Here is a 19,214-nt window from a genome sequence, read left to right on the forward strand (position 1 = left end):
TCTCTATAGATGGTAACTCTGGTATTTAGTTCAAAAGGTTCCAAATGCAATTTTATCTACTATTTGGGTGTGTATTTGGTCTAGAGTAATCAAAATTTGATTATACATTAATTAAGTTCATTCAAATTAATAGAAGTTAATTATAAATTAAGGAATCCTATCTAGGTAATAGGGGTATTTTTCAAATAATTATTTCAATGCTTAAAGAACTGGGGGTAAATAATTACATCATCATCATATATAAAATAGGAGTATTTAGTAGAAACTCCTATTATTGTTGAGTTCATTACTTTTTCTGCAATAGGTTGCAGACATAAGGATAACGCTGGGCACATAAAACTAAAAAAACCCTTGAGAAAGAGAAACAAATTGACAACAATCTTCGAAGTCATCATTTTCTGTTTTCTGCAAACGAAAACTGAATACTTTAAATGGGCCATCTTTATCTCAAATGACAAAGTTCTAAAAAATTTTAGGGTTTCTTGTGTCCTGCCGCAAATAATACCATTTTTTGCATTTTTTTATTTATTTTAAATCTGATTGATTTTGAAACTAATGTATGTCGTGTAAGAGGTGGGTGCAGAAATATTAAATTTTCATCTTACTTATTACTGCAAGGTTCATATATATGTGGTTGACAAGGTCTTAACCCCACTTAGGGTTTTGAGTTTAAAAGTATTGGTTCAGCTTTTGATCAGTACTCAACAATGGCAGTTGCAGTGTGTCCTGATGATGAACTCTCAATAATTTAGGCGAAGATTCCTACTTTGTGGATATTTTGAAGGGAAAAGCTGAAGGCTCTTACTCCTTGTCTCTAACCTCAGTACACAACATTAGAAAGAAGATTCATTATGTTTTTTTCTTTTTTCGACTTTGGACACAGAACACCCGAGAGTTAGCTAGCTAGGGATTCTACATATACATATGCTCTCTACAAACATACGCGTGATTCTCTTTTTCAAAGCAACATATTCTCTCTATAAGGCCAACTAATACACATCAATTACTCTTATATGCATATAACGACATGATTTACTGAACCATATAACACAAAAACCTAATTAGGAAACGGTTTAGATATTCTATACTTGATTTACTGAACCATATGCTTCTAGTTTTTGGTTCATCTGTGATAAACTAAGTCTGAGCTGCAACTTCATATATATATCAGCTAGAAAGCTTGTAATATTAGTATATTCAGGTAGAAGAAACTCATTAATCTTATAGTATACACATTAATATTGTGAAACTAAGTAGCATAATTAGAGAAGAAATCAAACTAGTTATTACAATGTGAGTGATATGTATGTATATATATACACATATATAGAGAGTTCTAATTGTGCTGTGTGCAAATCTCACTGGCATATGTCTGTGGTCCCTCTCTTTTTTTCCAGCTATAAGTTGAGTGGATGCTTTTATGAGGCTAAGTTGGTCCCTCATCTATAGCACAGCTATGGATCTATATCATCTAATACAACGATCAGAATCCAACAACATACATCATAACTTTTCAAAGTTTACCTGTGAGGCTTTATTTTTTATTTTTACTTTCTTCATATATACTTCTATCTAACTGCACTATTTATTTTGTCTCTTACTTTTCAGAATTCATTTTCTTAAATCCCAACAATCTCTTCTGAAACTAAAAAGGGATATAATAAATTGTATCTGTAAAATTCTGTCAAGCATAAAAAGCGATTAAAAGTGACAAAAGAGAAAAAATGTAAAATATTGTTGTATGAAGATGGCGTAGCTCATAGCAAAATGCTAATAAATCGTGACATTATATATAGGAATCTTTCTCTTTCTCTCAAATAATCCCTTTTTATATTCTTTGCCATTCAATTAAAAAGGGACATGTGAACAAAGTTAAATAACTTAACTACTAAAAGAGTATACGTTAACTGGTCATGAAAAAGACTAAAAATAGGAACAAAGTAATTTGTAACATAGATTCAAAACATTTGTCCCCCTTCACGGTCTCTTTCCTGACCTAATTAACATTTGACATTTCAATAAATAAAAACTATAGCAATTATTTCCTATGTAATATAACATCGAGTTTCATCCCTACTTTGCATTTTGCAAGTGTTTATATACATTTTAAATTTTAATACAAAATGTAAGAATTTAAGCTTAGGGAATTATGTATAGGTAACTTTAAATTCTGAAAGAATGTAATTTAAATTTAGGAAAACGGGATTTTCTTTAAAAAGTCTTTGTAAAAGTTAATTTTAAATTATGGGTACGTAGTTAAGATTTGAAATACAACAAAGGTTCTAATTTAGAAAAGAGGAATTTAAATGTAATTACAGTTAGATTTTTTTTTTCATGTATACAAATTAAACACATATCAAAGAGTATAGAATAATTTATGCAATCCTTAACCAACAAAACTAGAATACTTCCACAATTAAAGTACCAGTTCAGAATTTTAAATTTTGACATAAAAATAAACTTTAACACAGACAAATATTATCGTAAAAAGGAACAATTAATCATTTCAAATTTTCAAAATATAATACATAAATAACAATGTCACGTATCAAATAATAAAAATGATTAAAACGCCTTTACAATTAAAAAAAAAAATAGAACTGAAATTTATAATGCAAGAGACGATTAAAACTACATCGTATATATAGTTTCCTAACAATTTATGTTATAAATTTGTTTATTTTCTTAAATATGACAAGGAATTTAGTAAGTTTAATAAAAATAAAGAATATCCCAAACAAAAAAATGTTAATTGCATTTAAAATATTGACCATACAAATTAAGAGCTCCATATTTTTGTGTCTACATTTTTAAGAAATTTATGTTTAAAATGTATTGTTGCTGATGCTTTTTTTATTTATTATTAAAATAGAACTAAAAATAGTAAATGGATTAATAAAGGTACAATATTAAATATTTTTCCTAACTTTTCATTGTCAGTCCTGTTGGGCTAGCCGGCACAGGCAAACCTAAATTAGTCCGACACTGAAGCTATCTATGATTAATAACTATGAAAAACCTCTTGTATATGTATAAGTTAATAACTAAGAGAAAACCTCTTATATATATATATATATATATATTCAGTGTTTTAAATTTTAGTGAACTGTTAATTTAGTCATCAAGTTAATTTTAAAAAAAAAAGATATAAATATCTGATATTCACCTTCAAAAAGAATACAGAAAGTGTAAATTTTGCAGTCTTTTTGTAATTTTAAAGGAGTAACTAAGCGATAAACAGTTTGAAAAAAGTAATGTAATTAGAGTGGAAGTTTGAATAAGTTAATAATTAAGAGTTGAGTTTGATTAAGAGTGATTATTAATTAAGGCAGAGGCTAATATTAATTGCTGATGAGCATGTGGTGCAAAGAGATTGAGAAAGTCAAGAGAAGCAATGGTTGACGTGCCACTTGACAAGGATGCCACATGGTGAAGGTGAACTAATTCTTCTTCTTCTTATTATTATTAATTTTGACATTTACACCCATATGATGCTGTAAAATGCTAACCTTTTCTTTACAAAAATTCTCAATTCGATGCAACATTATTATTCCTTTGCAGCAAAAAAAAGGCTGAAGTCGAAACTTGAGGTCATCTGCTCCACTAGTTAACATTGAAGATTTGTACGAAGTTTCTACTTCTGCAGTCTCCTCCATTTCTTCTATGCTCAAAACCTTATATCCACACTTTCCTCTCTCACGTAAGTTCATCTTCTTATCTCACTACTCACACTCATGCTTCTAATCTTTTCACTCAAAACCTAACCATGCATGTCTCAATTTTTCCTCCAAACTCATCTTTCTGCCTTAGATTCACTTTCATAACACTATCAATTGACTCAGTAGAGTTCTCTTTGCCCTAATTTTCGACCACCATAATTTCAGTGCTCTTGTACAATTGGTAAAGCTGATTTCAGTGTTGAACTTTTTACACTATCTTCTTGTTTCTTTCTGACCCATGATTTTGGCTCTCTAATTTTTTAATCTATTCTGGGATGTTTTCCAGTCAAGTAAGCAACAAGTTTAGCACATATAGTTTTGCTGTAAACGTATACTTAAAAACTGCGCAGTAAGAAAAAAAAAAAAGTTTTCTGATATTATAACTTTTTCCTTTCCTCTTGTTTATCAGATCGGGGTTAGTTGGTTGCAGTGCATGATATCGAAAAGGTTGATCTTATTGTATGATATTATCAAGAAGAAAATGATGAGATTATAAGAAACATGATGAATGAAAGTTCAAGTAAAGTTCAGCAAGGCAATCAACAAGAGGGCGAGAACATTAAAATTGAAAAGTTGTCAAAGGCAGCCTCCACCTCAAGATCATGGTCAGCATTCAGAAACCCAAGAATTGTACGAGTGTCTCGTTCTTTGGGAGGAAAAGATAGGCACAGCAAGGTTTGCACCATTAGGGGACTGAGGGACCGAAGGATTAGACTGTCTGTGCCAACAGCAATTCAGTTATATGATCTTCAAGACAAGCTTGGACTGAACCAACCTAGCAAGGTGGTAGATTGGTTGCTTGAAGTCACCAAATCTGATATTGATAAACTCCCACCACTTCAATTTCCTCACTGTTTTGCTCAGTTTCACCAGCAAACTCCACTGTCAGGTACCTCTCAGTTCTCTCTTGGAAGCCTGTATGATGGTGTTAATTCCTCTTTTTTAAAGGATGGGGGAAACCAAAACCTCATGACAAAGTCAACAAGGTATTGGGATTTAGATTCTCAAAACCGTACGGAGTTAGCTGAAAGTGTCTCAACCTCCCAGAAGGGCAAGTTCTGGATCAAACCAAATGAACTAGAAAATCATCAAAATGGAATTGTTGGTGTTAGTACTCGCAATAGAGAAGAATCTTCAGCTCATTGTAAGGTCTTCCCCCTTGGGACTAATAGCTCTTATTTACCTGGTTTGTCAAACAATGCCATCACACATAACTCCTACCATCATTCTGAACCTTCAACTCTATCTTTATCCCACCTTGGAAGCCATGAATTATTTCCTTCCCATCCAAGCAGTGGCAGTAGTGTGCAATTTTCATCTTCTAATTTCTGTGGAGCATCCGGTCCCCAATTACTTTTTTGTCCACCTTCTGCTACACCATCTGCTTTTTACTCGGTGGAAAGCGATCCAAGACAATCCAACAGTGTTCAGATCTTTAGCTCAAGTTCCCAAGTCATGATGCCTCATCCTCTCATCCAATCTATTCATTCCACCACTTCACCTCTTAGACGCCTTGCAACATCTTTAAGTTCCAAGCTTTTTGATTCAGATAATAGCGATCGTAGCCAACAAGGTAAGGGCAGTACTCGTTCTTGAAGCTCCTCATCATCTCCCTTTCTGTCGCAAACGATGTCAACAACGCAAGCAAGATATAAGGGTACGTAGTATCCTTCCAGGATATTCTTCATATCAGTATTCAACAGCTAAAGCACATGAATTAAATTTTCGCACTCAGCCGTGAGTCTTAATTTTGTAAGTATGGCAATGCTGGCTATACATATACAATATTTATATTTGAATTGAACTTTGTGGTTGCAACCTTTAGATACCTTGTTGATTTGATTAATCATTATGAATACGAGGTATAATAAAATATTCTGAATTAGTGCTCATGTGCTTATGTGTTAGATCTTTCATATGAATTTGTTGGAATGATTTAATCTAATAGTTTAAACTCTTAAATAACCGAGTGGGACGCGTTCGATCATTTTCATTATAGGTAGACTCTTGTTAACTAGACTTCAAGTCCAAATAGTTCTAGTGTTTTCGTTTAAACTTGAATTATTTTTTGGTTCATGACACCATATACACAAACTTGAGTCATGTATATTAAATGGTTTAACTTTGGACAAAATAATCATAATGTAAATATTTTATCAAAACAAGGTAACCCCGAAACTGATCAGCCTCAAATGTTTTCTTGTGCAGACATGAGACTTTCTTATCTGATGATTTAATCTCTTAGATTGGATTATCTTTCATGTTATAAGTGATAATTGATGATTACGTTGAAAGTCAGATTAAGGTGTAATATATAAATACAAGTGAAGTCATCAGTGTACTATAAGAGAAAACTCGTGAAAGTGGGGTAGCCTTGTACTCCATCTTTCATTGACATATTATGCTTTATTCAAAATGCTATTATCCCATTTGAGTACAAAAGGAAGCTTAAAATGGTACTATTTTCACAGCTATCTAATTGAGATCACTGTGTACTGAGCATATGGTAATGTTTGTTTGAAAAGAGTACAATTGATTAATTATGAAGTCCAACATGCATACATAATTGATGTAGCTTGATCAACATATACACTGTTCTTACTTTTTTGAACTTTACGTGCTCTCACTCTCACACACTTGCATGCTGTCCTCTCATTTCAAATGGAAGCTATAGGAGTAATGGGGATTTTCGAAATGACTCCAAGTGTCTTGATGAGCAATATATTATTTTATTTGCCATTTAACGCTGCTGCTCTTGAACTTTTTTCTCCTAACATGTGTTGCTTTTTACGGACGATTTGACCAAGGAAGTGTTGAACGACTCGGGGAAATCAATCCCAAGAACGCTTCTCTCACCTGTACACATCCATGCACTCATATTTAAGCTTTCTGCATAATTGCTATTTTCAGAATGTCAGATTTAAGCTGAGTGAAACCAAGACATGCGTATGATGCAAAAGGATCGCAACGGTTCGGCCTAACAGCCATAATAATTACCTCGTGAGAAGGTTTTGTGTTTTTTCTTTCATCATTTATAGTATTGCTTAAAAAATATCTACAACCAAAAAGCAAAATCTAAGAAACCCAGTTATAAAAGAACTTGTAGAACGAAGATTCTCATGAGTCTACAAATAGAGCAAAGTGCTCTTCTCACGACACGAGTGATGGAGGAGATAATAGAATAAACAAAAATAACTAACTGAAACATTTTCGTCACAAAAGAATTTTCATCAATCGAAAAGGGAAAAGATATTAAGGGAGGAGGATACACTTTTCATTTCATTAGATAAATGTAGATTTTTGTCTATAAAGGGATACTGAACCTATTCATTCATACCTACAACTACCCTATAAAAATATATATATTTTATTTATAACAGAATTTACGGATAAATATATGCATTTATTCATTATGGTTTACATTTATAAATTCTTTTTCTGATAAAAGTAAAATACGCATTTACGTTTTTTTTTTCGTCTAGTGATACGGTTGCATAGGCTAAGATTATGTAGTTATGTTATCCCAACAAAAAAAAAAGGTAAGTAGCAATGTAAGTAAATATATGCGTGTATGTACATTAAGTTTATGCGTTTAATTTCATCGTTTACATCATATACATGCAAGCGTGTGGTATGGTTGGTTAATTCATTGGTTTGTCATAAATATGTTATTGTTAACGAATGCATGTTTTTTTTTTTCTTTTTACTATCTAAATGGAAACAAATGAAAATAATAGATAGTGTATACAGTATGTGATGTTATGATATTAAAAGCATTTGTAAAAACGTCCTTCTTCAAAATAAAAGGATCTCTTAAAAGGATTTCTTAAGAATAAAACATAAGGTTGGAAATATATGTTTCTTAAAACTATTAAACAACTTTAGGTTAAAATTAATATGGTAATTTAAAAGTTAAAAAAAGATAAGGTTGATAAAATGTGTGTTTGTTTGCATGGTGCAGGAGCGAGAGGAGAAAGATATAAATAGTGAAGGGAAATAGGAAATCGAAAAGGGGTTCATCTTTGTAGCCTCTTTAACAGCATATTGATGAAGGCATGGAACTGATAGAAGCATGGTTGTAACACAAAGTGAAAAAGTGAGAAAATGTATTGGAATCTGCAGTTTTTCTGATGATGAAAAGGAAGCAACATCAAATCTGAAGCAGAGTACTGATCTTGAAAGCAGTCTCTCCTCTTCTGCCTGTAGACAATAATATATCACAAGATCCAAGATTGGGTTTTTAAAGCTCTCTCATCAAAGAAAAAAAGCCAAAATTTACATGGTGGTCCCAATTCTAAGCTTTTTATTACTATCAAAGAAATAAAGACGAAGCAGTTACATTTATGGATATGCCATTTTTTTTTCTTACAACAGTTACCACTGCCATGTGAAGTTTGGTGTGCCGCATTACCCTCCACTTACTATATTTTTTTTTATATAATTACTGCACACCCTCATAATTAAAGCTTCCTCCATTAAAGTAAAAAAGTAAACAACAGACTGACCTAAATTATCAACTGCATTCTTCAACAGAATACTCACATGTTAGCTCACTTAATAATCTCAAGATGAAATATCAGAAAATATTTTAGTTATCACAAAAGCTTTGGACATAGTAAAAGTTGTTTCGATTTTGATTCAAGAAACTCAGTATAGTTGGTTTTCGATGTAGACCTACATAATTAGTAGTACACATGTTCATATTTTACTTTATTATATCTTTTCTAAAAAAATTTACAGATTGTATATATAATTTTTTGTTTCCAGATTGTATTGCTTAATTTGTGCAACACTTAACCATTTGTGCTAACTTTAATGTTTTGAATAATTTTCAATAGAAAAATTGAGTTTCAAGCTCATTAGTTCTAGAGAATTTCCCTCAATTTAGTACACTCGGTGAATATATATATATATATATATATATATATATATATATATATATATATATATATATATAGGTTTAGTTTTGTGAGATACATGTCATTGCATGGTTGAAATTATGATATTAATTATATCATCTTGCTTAATAATAATGACAATTTAAATATTTGGTCAGGTTACTACCTCTAGACTTGCATACAAGTGAAGTTACGTAATTTCACACTAATTAAGGATGTTAGTTAAGTTTATTTAATATTCTTGATTTCATAAAATAAAATATGTATTTTCTAAATTTTCCTAGTATTTATTGTGATGATTTCCATGCTTAAATTTGGTAGATGAAATTTCCTTATATTTAAGTATTGTTAGATATATTATCTCACATACATAGTTTTTACTGTATTTCGATAAGTATAATGACCACTTTTTTTAAAAGGGAGGAGATGTTTGTTTAACCTGTATTAATACAGAAATTTACAAGAATTAAATTTTAATTTAAAAATCTTTTAACAAATATCACGTATATTTTTTTTTTTGGTTTTGTCAAACAACCATGTTTGTTTTCCTTTTTTTTAAATAAAATTAAGAAACACAAAAAAAAAGAATTTTTATAATGGTTTGTATCTATCTATCACTAAGTTTAGGTCAAGTTATTGGTAAACTAATTAAAGTTTCACAAAGTCACATTACTAGTTCAACTCAAGTTTTCATTTAATTACCTCCAAGTCATATTTCAAGTGGTGTTTACAATAAACAAGACTTTACAAACTCAACTCACATTCTAATTATATAAAAAAAATCTAACAGTCTAAAACCTAAATCCTAAATCTTACAAGATTTTCAATTGACATTAATAAAACAAATTCCTCAGTTTAGAACGATGTGGGGTGGGTGATTTTGGGTAGGAGCCATAACTTCAATTTGAAGCCGATGTGTAAAATATATGATTTACATTAATTAAATTATAATTCGTGTATAAAGTTGCATTTATTTACCAAGTGTTACTGTATTTTGCTAACATCGATTGTTTAACAACTACTATAAACAATGTGTTATAGAATTTATATTTTGCAATAATGCCTTCTCTGAAAACATGTTTGCCAACTTGTTATTTATTTCAATCAAATTCAGCTTGCAAAAAAATCATGCATATATTGACAATCTATTCTAACCATAATAGCTTGAGAATGCATATTAATTAAATTCTACTATAATTGTAATAATAAAAATTTCAAACACAATTCATTTAATTTTATTCAAAGGAAAGATTTTCTTAGAAATTCGTTAACATATAAATTTAATTTCTAACCATTGCTAATTCATTAGCATTTACCATATTTACTAATTAGTTAATTTTTAAAATAAAATAAATTGACATAGAAATAAAAACGTATTCTAATATATCCAATAATTTTATATTTTTAAGATTAAAAATAAATAAATATATATTTATCTTTTGGATATTCAAAATATCTTTTAAAAATAAAATCAGGAAGAAATTATAAACGGTAAACAGATATCCTATATAAAATGATTAATTTTAACGATATTATTTCAATGGGTTAGAACTTCAAACAAAACATAAATTTATCTTAGTAGCATACATAAAGTTTTACTTTTCTCTTTATTCTTATAATTATACTAATAATGATAATAAAGAAATGAAGTGTATAATATTATAATAGGAATAATGTCATTTTGTAGCACTATAAGCATATATATATATATATATAAAGGCTTGAATATAGAAGTGGTCCTATTTGTTGTTGTTGTTTTACTATTTTTTGTGTGGCATAGAAGTACTTGTTGTATCTAACAAATTGACCATAATCCATATAGAGTTAGAAGAAAAAGGAAAAACAGAAGCATATAGGTAAGTTGCATACAGTTTATAGGCATGCAGATCAAAAGAGCACTCTTTGCCAACAAACAAATTTTCATTGTTGATTTTCATGAACATTGGATAGATAAGGGACCACTCATGCTACCTCCAATTCTTTCTTTTCTTCTTCAAATTATATCATTTTCTTTTCTTTATGCATTTTAACAAGAATTCAATGACATTTTAAATACTTCATTTTTCTGTTGTTTATTTATTTATTGGTGTTTCTTGGTTACCAAATACAAAGTGTAATTTGTAAACAGGCTAGAATATTTAATTTGTTTCTGGATTACTGAACTCATTGACACATCCCATTTTTAAAACATTGCCAAATAGTCATTGCCAAATGTATTTTTTATATCTTAAACTGATAATTTTGGGTGTGTTTTTTTTTCATATTTCAGAAAAAGTAATTAGAAAATATAAAAATAGTTTCAAAATAAATGAGACGCGGGACTAATTTGGTGCTTTTTTATTTATTTTTTAAATTAAAAACATGTTGTTTTACATTTTATTATGCATAGGATTGATAATCAGACTGGCGCAATAAGTGTGTTTGATTTGATTAATAATTGAAGATGGAAAATAAGTAAAAAGCATAAAAACATCAAAAGTAATAATTTAGAGGGAAAAGCCCCCGGCGAGGATCGAACTCACGACCTTTCGCTTACGAAGCGAACGCACTACCACTATGCTACGGAGGCTGGTCGATATATGGGATTTGTATTAGTATTTATTATATTATTTATTAATCAAGGTAATAAGAGATTTCTCGTTTTTCTTGCTTTTTATTTCTCATTTTATATTATTGATGGAAACTATATATAAAGTAAAATTATCCCAAATTTACCCCATGCTTCTTGCTTTTTATTTCTCATTTTATACTATTTTTTTGCAAAACAGCAACATGTCTAAATTTATCAAATAAAATATAAGCACATTGATTTATTTGTCTTTCTCGGTCTATAGCCATTATCTTCTAATTTCTCTACTACCTACCCTTTTAATTAATTAATTTTATCTTTTCATTAACCGTTCAACTCCGAAGAAAGTTTGCAGCATAAGTTATTTTCAGTTCTAACCATTAAGTACAGAATTCAGTGAAGTTGATTCTATGCCTAAATTTTGCATATATGTCTTTGGATTGATGACTATTGAATGTCACAAGTGCAATCCGGAACAGTATTCTGATTTCATGGCTTGGAATTTGGTATTCTTTTATTAGTGGAGGAGTTGTATCTATAATCTCTTATATTCTTCTTTCCAAATCTTCAAATCAATTTTATATCTCCCAAATATTAATGGGAGAGTTAAACCACAACCTCTCTTGCCCTCTTTTCTAACTTTTATCACTAACCTTATAGCTACTTTGGAATTTGGTACATCAATTCCTTTCTACAAGAATGTAGCAGATTTTACAGTAAAAAGGAGATGGACATTGAACCCTTTTGTTGGCCTACAATATGGATTCTTCAAGAGACATGTGCATGGCATTTGCCAGTTTTTTTCTCCACTTTCATTGAGGTATGCAACTTCAATATTTTTCTCTCAAGGAAATTGGTGAAGACAAACTCAATTTCAGAAGCCAAAGTTATAGCTGCCACACAAGTTCCACCATCAATTTTTGAGAATACTTATGATGTAAATCCGTGTTAAAGTTACTTGCTTCACAGCTTAGCAAAAACAATCAAAGCTCTTAATCCTTAAACTTTCATGGATTTGATACAAAAAATATTATTTGTAAATGAACAAATGAAATGAACTACTTTCCAAATAGCTTGCTGTGCCTATTGTACGTCACTCCCAAACTTTCATCAATCACAAATTCATCAATTAAGTCCTTAAATATCTGTCTCTCAACATCCAACACAACCCCGGGTAATTCACCAGGGAAACCTGTCCAATTTTCCGAGTGACGCATCACATCTTCCCCTAGCATACTTTTCAGATCATCCCCTTCATCTTTGCTATCTGGTTTTACATATTTAAGTTTTTGTATCTCAAAGCATAGTTCTTTAAGAAGCTTCTGTGCAGTGACGAATTTCCTTGTAAGTCCATCCGGCTTGAACCATGGCTCACGAGAAGAGCCTAGCTTTGTACGAAGAATCTCATTCACAGTATCAAAGATGAGTTTCCTGTGCCACTTCTCCGTATTTGGCTTCCTGTAAGCAATTTTTCCATCGCTGCCCCCTTCTTTCGAAAGCAAACTACTTAACTTGGTTTGTTCCAACACAAGGAATAACTCAGGATTAATGGGATGACCTGATGAGTGATGTTGAAATGTCAGCAGCTCAGAACTCAAAGCTCTCAGAAGTAGACCTGAAGCCAATAGTATCTCAGCAATGTATCTGTGGTCTGAGTTTGTATTTTCACAAAGGGAAGCTATGTAATCGATTCTAGTCTCATCGTGACTTGAGTTTAGCTGTCTAAGCTTTTGAATAAGGCGACCTATGCTTTGCAATTTCTTGTGGTTGATCTCTCTATATCTTGTATTGTTAATGAAGAGGCCTTCTGCTGGGCTCCACTGATCTGTATGATAATTTTCTTTAGATTCTTGAGCGTTTTCAACTGCAGAATTTGAGCTTATAGGTAAATAGTCTATAGGAACGTACAAATCTTGCAAATTATATTAGACTATTACATGTGAAATATACACATTAAAATTTCTTTTCTAGTGAATACTTGCTTCAATTTTATCAGAAAATTAAGATTATGCCAGGAAGAAAACATAAAGCCTAAGACACCTTGAATGTGATGCTCATCGCACTTGCCTTTGAGAAAATTTGAACGTTACTTAATAAGGATGGCTACGAACCAGAAAAATCAGTGGCTCAAATACAGTTATGCATCATCATCATATCTAAGTGACAAATTACTTTGACGTCTTTGTAGGATATCAGCATGGTCAACTCTAGTTATGGTCAATCCATCACAAGAAAAGGATTTCTAATCTCTTACAGGAGGTAGCATTTCAGGTAGAAAAGGACTAAAATTTCTTTTAAACATAATGTTGTAATCAATCTTGAGGATGAACTGACTGACAAAGCCAGGAATTTGTCTTTTTTAATCTGACTATAAAACTCCGTTTTTTTTATTGTGATTTGGAAGACAGAAATATTACCTTTACGAGAATAGGATATATTCTTTACTGGGGATGGCATACCGAATTTGTATACTGAGACATCAACAACTGATCCGAGACTTGGATGATCTGAGGCGTGTGTTGTAAGTTCTGCAATTGACTCATCCTCATCCCACCTCGGAGTTGATTTCTGCAAAATTTAGTAAAAATTAGATATCGACTGATAATTGGAATATATTACTCCTAAAAGTTTTAATGTTCTCATTGAACTAATCAGAAATATTGAATGAAAAGAGATCATCGTAGTTCTAACCTTATGCATGGATCCTGAAACCAAATGCTCAACAGCCTTCCTAGATGGGCATTGGCTATCAACAACTTCAGCAGATTGTAAATTGCTGGTAACTTCAATATCCATCTTTGAGTCGAAAGACATACTGTCTGATTGCAGAGATACTTCATCCCACTGGCTACTTAAACTTCTTTGTTCATTGCTAGTCTCACTGAGTCTGTCATCACTGCTCTGTGAATTAGGGACTTTAGGTCTCAGTTTTTGACTGGGAGAACCTGAGTGTGTTGTCTGCTTACAGAACTGCCTTCTGGGATTATTTGAATCTGATGATGAGGTAAGAAGGCAAGATTGCTTCTCCGATGCTGACTTCTTCTGCTGCATTCTTGGGCTAGCAGATCCTGAACTCTTTACTGAGCTTGGACCATTTTCTTTTGGAAATTGTGTAGACCTTGGTAGGGATTGTGTTGATTTTATAGTCTTGATACTATTCGCTTTCTTTTCGCTAAAACTGGTAGAAGCATCCTTGGGACTTGTTCTAGGAGACCGGTCTTTGGCTATTTGACTGGAAGGTGTGCCTTTTTTACCACGTACATGTACACCATCACTCTGAAGTTTGTCGGAATCAGAAAGTTCATGAATTGGAAAGACTGAAGAAGCAAAAGGTCCACTTTTTTCAACATTTTTTGCTGGTTTCATGATCACTATTGGTGACTCTATAGCCACTGCAGAATCAGATTCCCAGGCTGTTTCCTGCCTCGTAGAATGCTGAATTGAGGTCGATTTTAGTTCATAGTCTCTTTTATTTCTAACAACATTTGAAGCTTGTTCTTCTTTTCTGCTCTCTAATAGACCCTTTACTTGCATTGTTTCTAATATCCGTTTGAGTGCTCTGAGATCCCTTCCAGATTGTTTAAATTCAAGATCCTTTAATCTATTCTCAATCTCACTATAAACTGAAGGAAATGAATCCGGGGTTCTTGCTGTAGGTTTTATGACCCTGGAAGTTAGTTTCTCAGAGCTTAGGTTCCCATCCGGCTGCTTCCATGGTGCAGGTTCAATGGGAAACCTTGTACTCAATATTGGTTTGACAACCAAATCGGGATTCTTCCACCGTGGGGAAGTCATCTCTTTCTCTTTCAATGGGAATTCAGGGAAATTAGAAACTGGAAGTGGTGTAACGAATCCATTTTTCCCAAACTGATTATTACCTTTACTTGAGTCAGTTTCACTCAAACTTGACTTGGTATCACTAGCCACATAGGACTCTGGCAATGCTTCCAAGCCCATTAACTTTGCTACAATACCAGGTGGCCGTCTCTGAGATGCTGAACGCTGTTGTAGACTAGAAATGTTGTCAACTGAGGTGGAGGCGTCACCTGTATTGGAATTTCTTGAGAGGTTACTGAGTTTTGAATCAGAGCCGTTTGAGCGCCATGAACCTTCCCTACTGTCCAGTGAAAGTCTAGGAAGCTCTTTTAGCTTTTGTGGGCATTTCAAGGTATCATGCGAGTCAAAAGATACCTCACATGTTGTTCTTCCATCATAAGAAAACCGAGGAGCATCCTTTGAAATGGAATGCCAATGTCCATCTTTTACTTCATTTGATAGTCTAGGAAGTTCTTTAGCTTCAACATAATGCCGAGGTGTTTCTCTAAGTATAGCAAGGACTCGCAAGGACTCCTTTAGATCAATAGGAGTTTGCTTTCTATCAACAGATTTAGACATCTGAAATTGTCTAGGGGAATCCCTTTCTCTGCACAGTCCTCTGGCTTCCCTATATATACATTCCTTCACCACATCCCTCAGATCAAGGGATGGACATCCTAAATGGGGAGAGGTACTTGCTTGGTTCATGACTGGGTCCCTCATAGGAGTTTCAGGAAAACCAATCCGGTCAAAGGGAGCATCTGCTTCAGCTTTATAGTCCAAAGAGGACATGGATGATGAACAAGAGGAACAGAATGAGGTTCTCGATGATTCAGCTGAAATTTTGTGCTTATCACTCATACCCCTCATATCCTGCAACAAACTCACGAAATGGCCTAAGTTTAGTTCCATTCAATTAAACTTAATCAGCAAATGCTGAAACGATTTTCAGGAAGATAACAACCAATTCTCAGCCTTTTTACATCTGACACAAGTAGTTAGTACAAATTTACTCGACCCAAAATTTGATCCGGTAGCATAACTTCCATTCCTCAAATTGAAATATTATTCAAGAACTTGTGAAGCATAAACGGTATACAATTTGTGAAACATGTAAAGGAAGGTTCTTACAGCTGTTGATTGCGGCTGGTGTATGATATTAGAACCTGTTTCCAGACTGTCATAATTGAAGAGGGAATAACCTAAGACAAAAACAGAAACGTTAGATTCGAACACTCTAATGAAATAGATAAACAAGGCCAGGAACCAACACTGAGTGGTGCAAAGGTCATGAGCTAATTATTTTATGGAGACCTAATTTAGTAATATGTGCAAAGAATCGAATGAAGTTCAAAGGGACCAAGACAAACAAAACAAAAAAGAGTTGAAACCCAAGACTACGACATGAGACTAGTATCCTTGTGACAAATCAACCATTAAGAAACAGCACTGGTGATAAAACATATGAAACCGATGAAAGGAAAACAGAAAGAAAACAAAAAAAAGATCAACTTATGAAAGCCATGCTGACATAAAATAAATTTATAGAAACACGTGACTAGCAACTACCAAAGGATTACCTGTATGATGCCTCTTCTGGGTAATGTGGGGAGAGGAAATAATGTGATGACGATCAAAGAGTTGGAAAATCCCAGTCATGCATCCTATCTGCTTTTTTAAATCTGGGTTGTCATCTGCTAAAGAATGCAAGAACTTTGCTGCCATATCTACCTCTTCTCGAATTAAACTCGACCTCTCAACTACCACAATCAATTACAATTACTCCCTCTTCAAGAGCTTCATGATTTGTACTCCAAATCTACCAACACTACCAAGTGCAAACGAAGCTTGCAGAGTCAGTTAAGCAACAATTAGTATAACACAGAATCAGTATTTCAGACAGCTCAAAGGGTCCTTAGTCCTTACCTTCCGAAAAATCAATCCATTGGGCTTAAACCCTTTGCTCACTAAACTTTAGTACAGACACAGTTAATAAGACAACTACAAGTCAATGGAGCAATTCTCCAGGTCTATGTTGTGCAGTTCCATATGCAGCATTCACAAAGAGGTTGAGTTCCATCGTAGCTACACATAAAAAAAAGTAATTTCTAAATTACAGGGCCACGGTAAATATTTCATGCCAAATATTCTCTAATTGATTTCATCAAATAATATAGATTTGGTTCCTTACAAAATAGAGTAAGTCTTGCCGACAGTACCGTCTTTCCTAAAATTTTCAATTAGAACTTGTAATATCCTCTGGGTATTGGTTTTACAAAAAATAAAGAAACAGGCAAATTAAAAAGAGCCAATGCTCCTTAAATTTGCAGAAAAAAAACGCAGTGGAACAAATACACACACAATAGCTTGAACCAACTAAATGAACTAGTTTCAGTATACAGTGCAAGTGAATTTCTGCATATCCAAGAAGATGGTCTTAATGTTTCTCCTGAGAGAACAATTAGAGAATGGTGAAAATGGACACCCAATCTGGTCAGAGCTGGTCAGAAAGTCCATGTCTTTTGTTTTGGTTATATATTATATATAGCATTTTCATTGTAAGAAAGACAACAAAATTGAGAAAAGTTTAGTGGGTCAATTCAGTTGTCCTCCATACTGAGATACGACTGGCCATTTTTATTTCTCTTTCCCTGACCAATTAGGTTAGGGGACCATTTGCGTAAAAAAGATATATATTTTTTAAACAATTTCAACTAAATACATTTTAAAAAAATATAAAACGAGTTTAATTCCATAATACATTTTTTTTTCTTTTTTTAGCAAATTGTATGTTTCAACCCGTCTTAAATTACTTGATTCGAACTAGCTCAAAAAAGTAAATTTAAATTTAATTGAAAATTTTCATGTTAAAAAATCTATCTTTCTATTTGTGTAGATTACTTTTGTCCTGTAATGAGTTTTTACTAATTCAATTATGTAAAAACTAAACTTTCTGATATTGTGTTTGTTGTTGATCTAATGTGTACCATTCCACCTGCATATATCAATATTGGTAATCTTATTTGTTAGTGAAAACCTATAAAGTTTATTTCGAAGAAACATTTGATGTCATGAAAAAAAAAATCTTTCAATGGAAAAAAAAAGAGTTAAATGCTATATCTTACAGTTAGATTAAGATACTGATAAAGTTATTTTCTTAAAAATGTATTTGTCACTCCTATAAACAATACTATTAAAACTTTGATATTTAATTCAACCAAACAGTGTTTTGGAATATCATGTGTTTTAGCGAGATTCACTAAACATATCACTCCACTGAGTGTAAAATTCTTATAAAATTACTCACAAGTATCCAATTAAGCAGTTATGATATTGAGAGTTTTAGCATAATGACATAATGTTAAGTGAGTGAATTAAAAAGAGAGTGATGTTTTAGGTTGATTATAGAGCTAGTAGGATTCTGAACTGATATGTAATAACCACAATAATATTTTAATCATATTCATTAAATATACTCTGAAAGTTGTGGTGTAGTAATTTATTCCCAAGATCCAAAGCTTGGACTTTCTTTCAAAGTATGTCAGCAAATGTTGTTTGATGCAAATCTTAATCTTTCAAACGACAAAAGGTTAGTTTTCCAATCATGAAAAAAAATTAAACCCCTTTTGCTCCGAGGTTGCACCAAGCAAGAAATGAAAGTGCGAGAAACCATTATGTTTTTTTTTTTGTTTTTTGTTCTGTCAAGTCAAAGATAATATCATATTAGCACAAAATTGACATTATTTTGTCTTTCTTTCCATTTCAATAGTCACTCCATTTACATTCTAAATCTACAACTCACTGTATTTATATTTATACCTGATTTGATAATGAATAATATAATAGACTAATAAACAATAAATTTTATTAGTATAATTCTAAATAACTTTGATGTTAAAATCATTTTTAAATTTAATTTAATTATTTATATAAAATTGATTTATAAAATAAAATTTACATATTTTTATATACTGTAAATTAATATTATAATTAATTAAGATGAGATCTTGAACATATATACTTTTAAGTATCTTTTAGTATTAAAATAGTTCTCACTATTTTGAAAATGAATTATACTTTATATTTAGACCGAACTTGCTCTATGTTAATTTCATATAAAGGAGAAAATTAACTTTACCTGTACTTTTTTCTCCATCTTTTATTTCAAAATCCTCCTTGTAAGTTTCAGTTTCTTCCTCACTGTATATTTTT

General features: G+C 31.9%; 2 protein-coding genes and 1 non-coding gene across 7 annotated transcripts; 1 reads left to right on the forward strand and 2 right to left on the reverse strand.

Annotated features, from left to right (window-relative positions):
- The first annotated feature begins 3,504 nt into the window (after positions 1-3,504).
- Positions 3,505-8,062, forward strand: LOC108332629 (transcription factor TCP5). 4 transcript variants are annotated; one of them, XR_008246466.1, is made up of 4 exons: positions 3,505-3,700; positions 4,129-5,471; positions 6,630-6,727; positions 7,681-8,062. XR_008246466.1 is itself a non-coding variant. In XM_017567950.2 (2 exons), the coding sequence occupies exon 2, from the start codon at positions 4,221-4,223 to the stop codon at positions 5,313-5,315; it is 1,095 nt and encodes a 364-aa protein (XP_017423439.1). In that variant the 5' UTR covers positions 3,505-3,700; positions 4,129-4,220; the 3' UTR covers positions 5,316-5,611. The 4 variants fall into 4 exon arrangements, 2 of the variants coding, with proteins under 2 accessions (XP_017423439.1, XP_017423444.1); XR_008246467.1 differs by lacking the exon at positions 6,630-6,727; XM_017567950.2 differs by lacking the exons at positions 6,630-6,727; positions 7,681-8,062 and having other exon boundaries at positions 4,129-5,611.
- Positions 8,063-11,114: 3,052 nt separating this feature from the next.
- TRNAT-CGU (transfer RNA threonine (anticodon CGU)) lies at positions 11,115-11,186 on the reverse strand. Its single transcript has one exon. It is a non-coding gene; the product is annotated as a tRNA-Thr (tRNA).
- Positions 11,187-11,705: 519 nt separating this feature from the next.
- LOC108332881 (protein LONGIFOLIA 2) lies at positions 11,706-17,520 on the reverse strand. Of its 2 annotated transcripts, none has more exons than XM_052871212.1 (7): positions 17,194-17,520; positions 16,929-17,087; positions 16,583-16,830; positions 16,134-16,204; positions 13,878-15,875; positions 13,604-13,754; positions 11,706-13,011 (listed from the first exon to the last, which is right to left on the reverse strand). In XM_052871212.1, exons 3-7 carry the CDS (start codon positions 16,725-16,727, stop codon positions 12,245-12,247), a joined length of 3,132 nt encoding a protein of 1,043 aa, XP_052727172.1. In that variant the 5' UTR covers positions 16,728-16,830; positions 16,929-17,087; positions 17,194-17,520; the 3' UTR covers positions 11,706-12,244. The 2 variants fall into 2 exon arrangements, with proteins under 2 accessions (XP_052727172.1, XP_017423702.1); XM_017568213.2 differs by having other exon boundaries at positions 11,708-13,050.
- Positions 17,521-19,214: the final 1,694 nt, after the last annotated feature.

This window comes from Vigna angularis, chromosome 1 (assembly GCF_016808095.1).
Source record: "Vigna angularis cultivar LongXiaoDou No.4 chromosome 1, ASM1680809v1, whole genome shotgun sequence".
In the NCBI taxonomy this organism is placed as follows: Eukaryota; Viridiplantae; Streptophyta; class Magnoliopsida; order Fabales; family Fabaceae; genus Vigna; species Vigna angularis.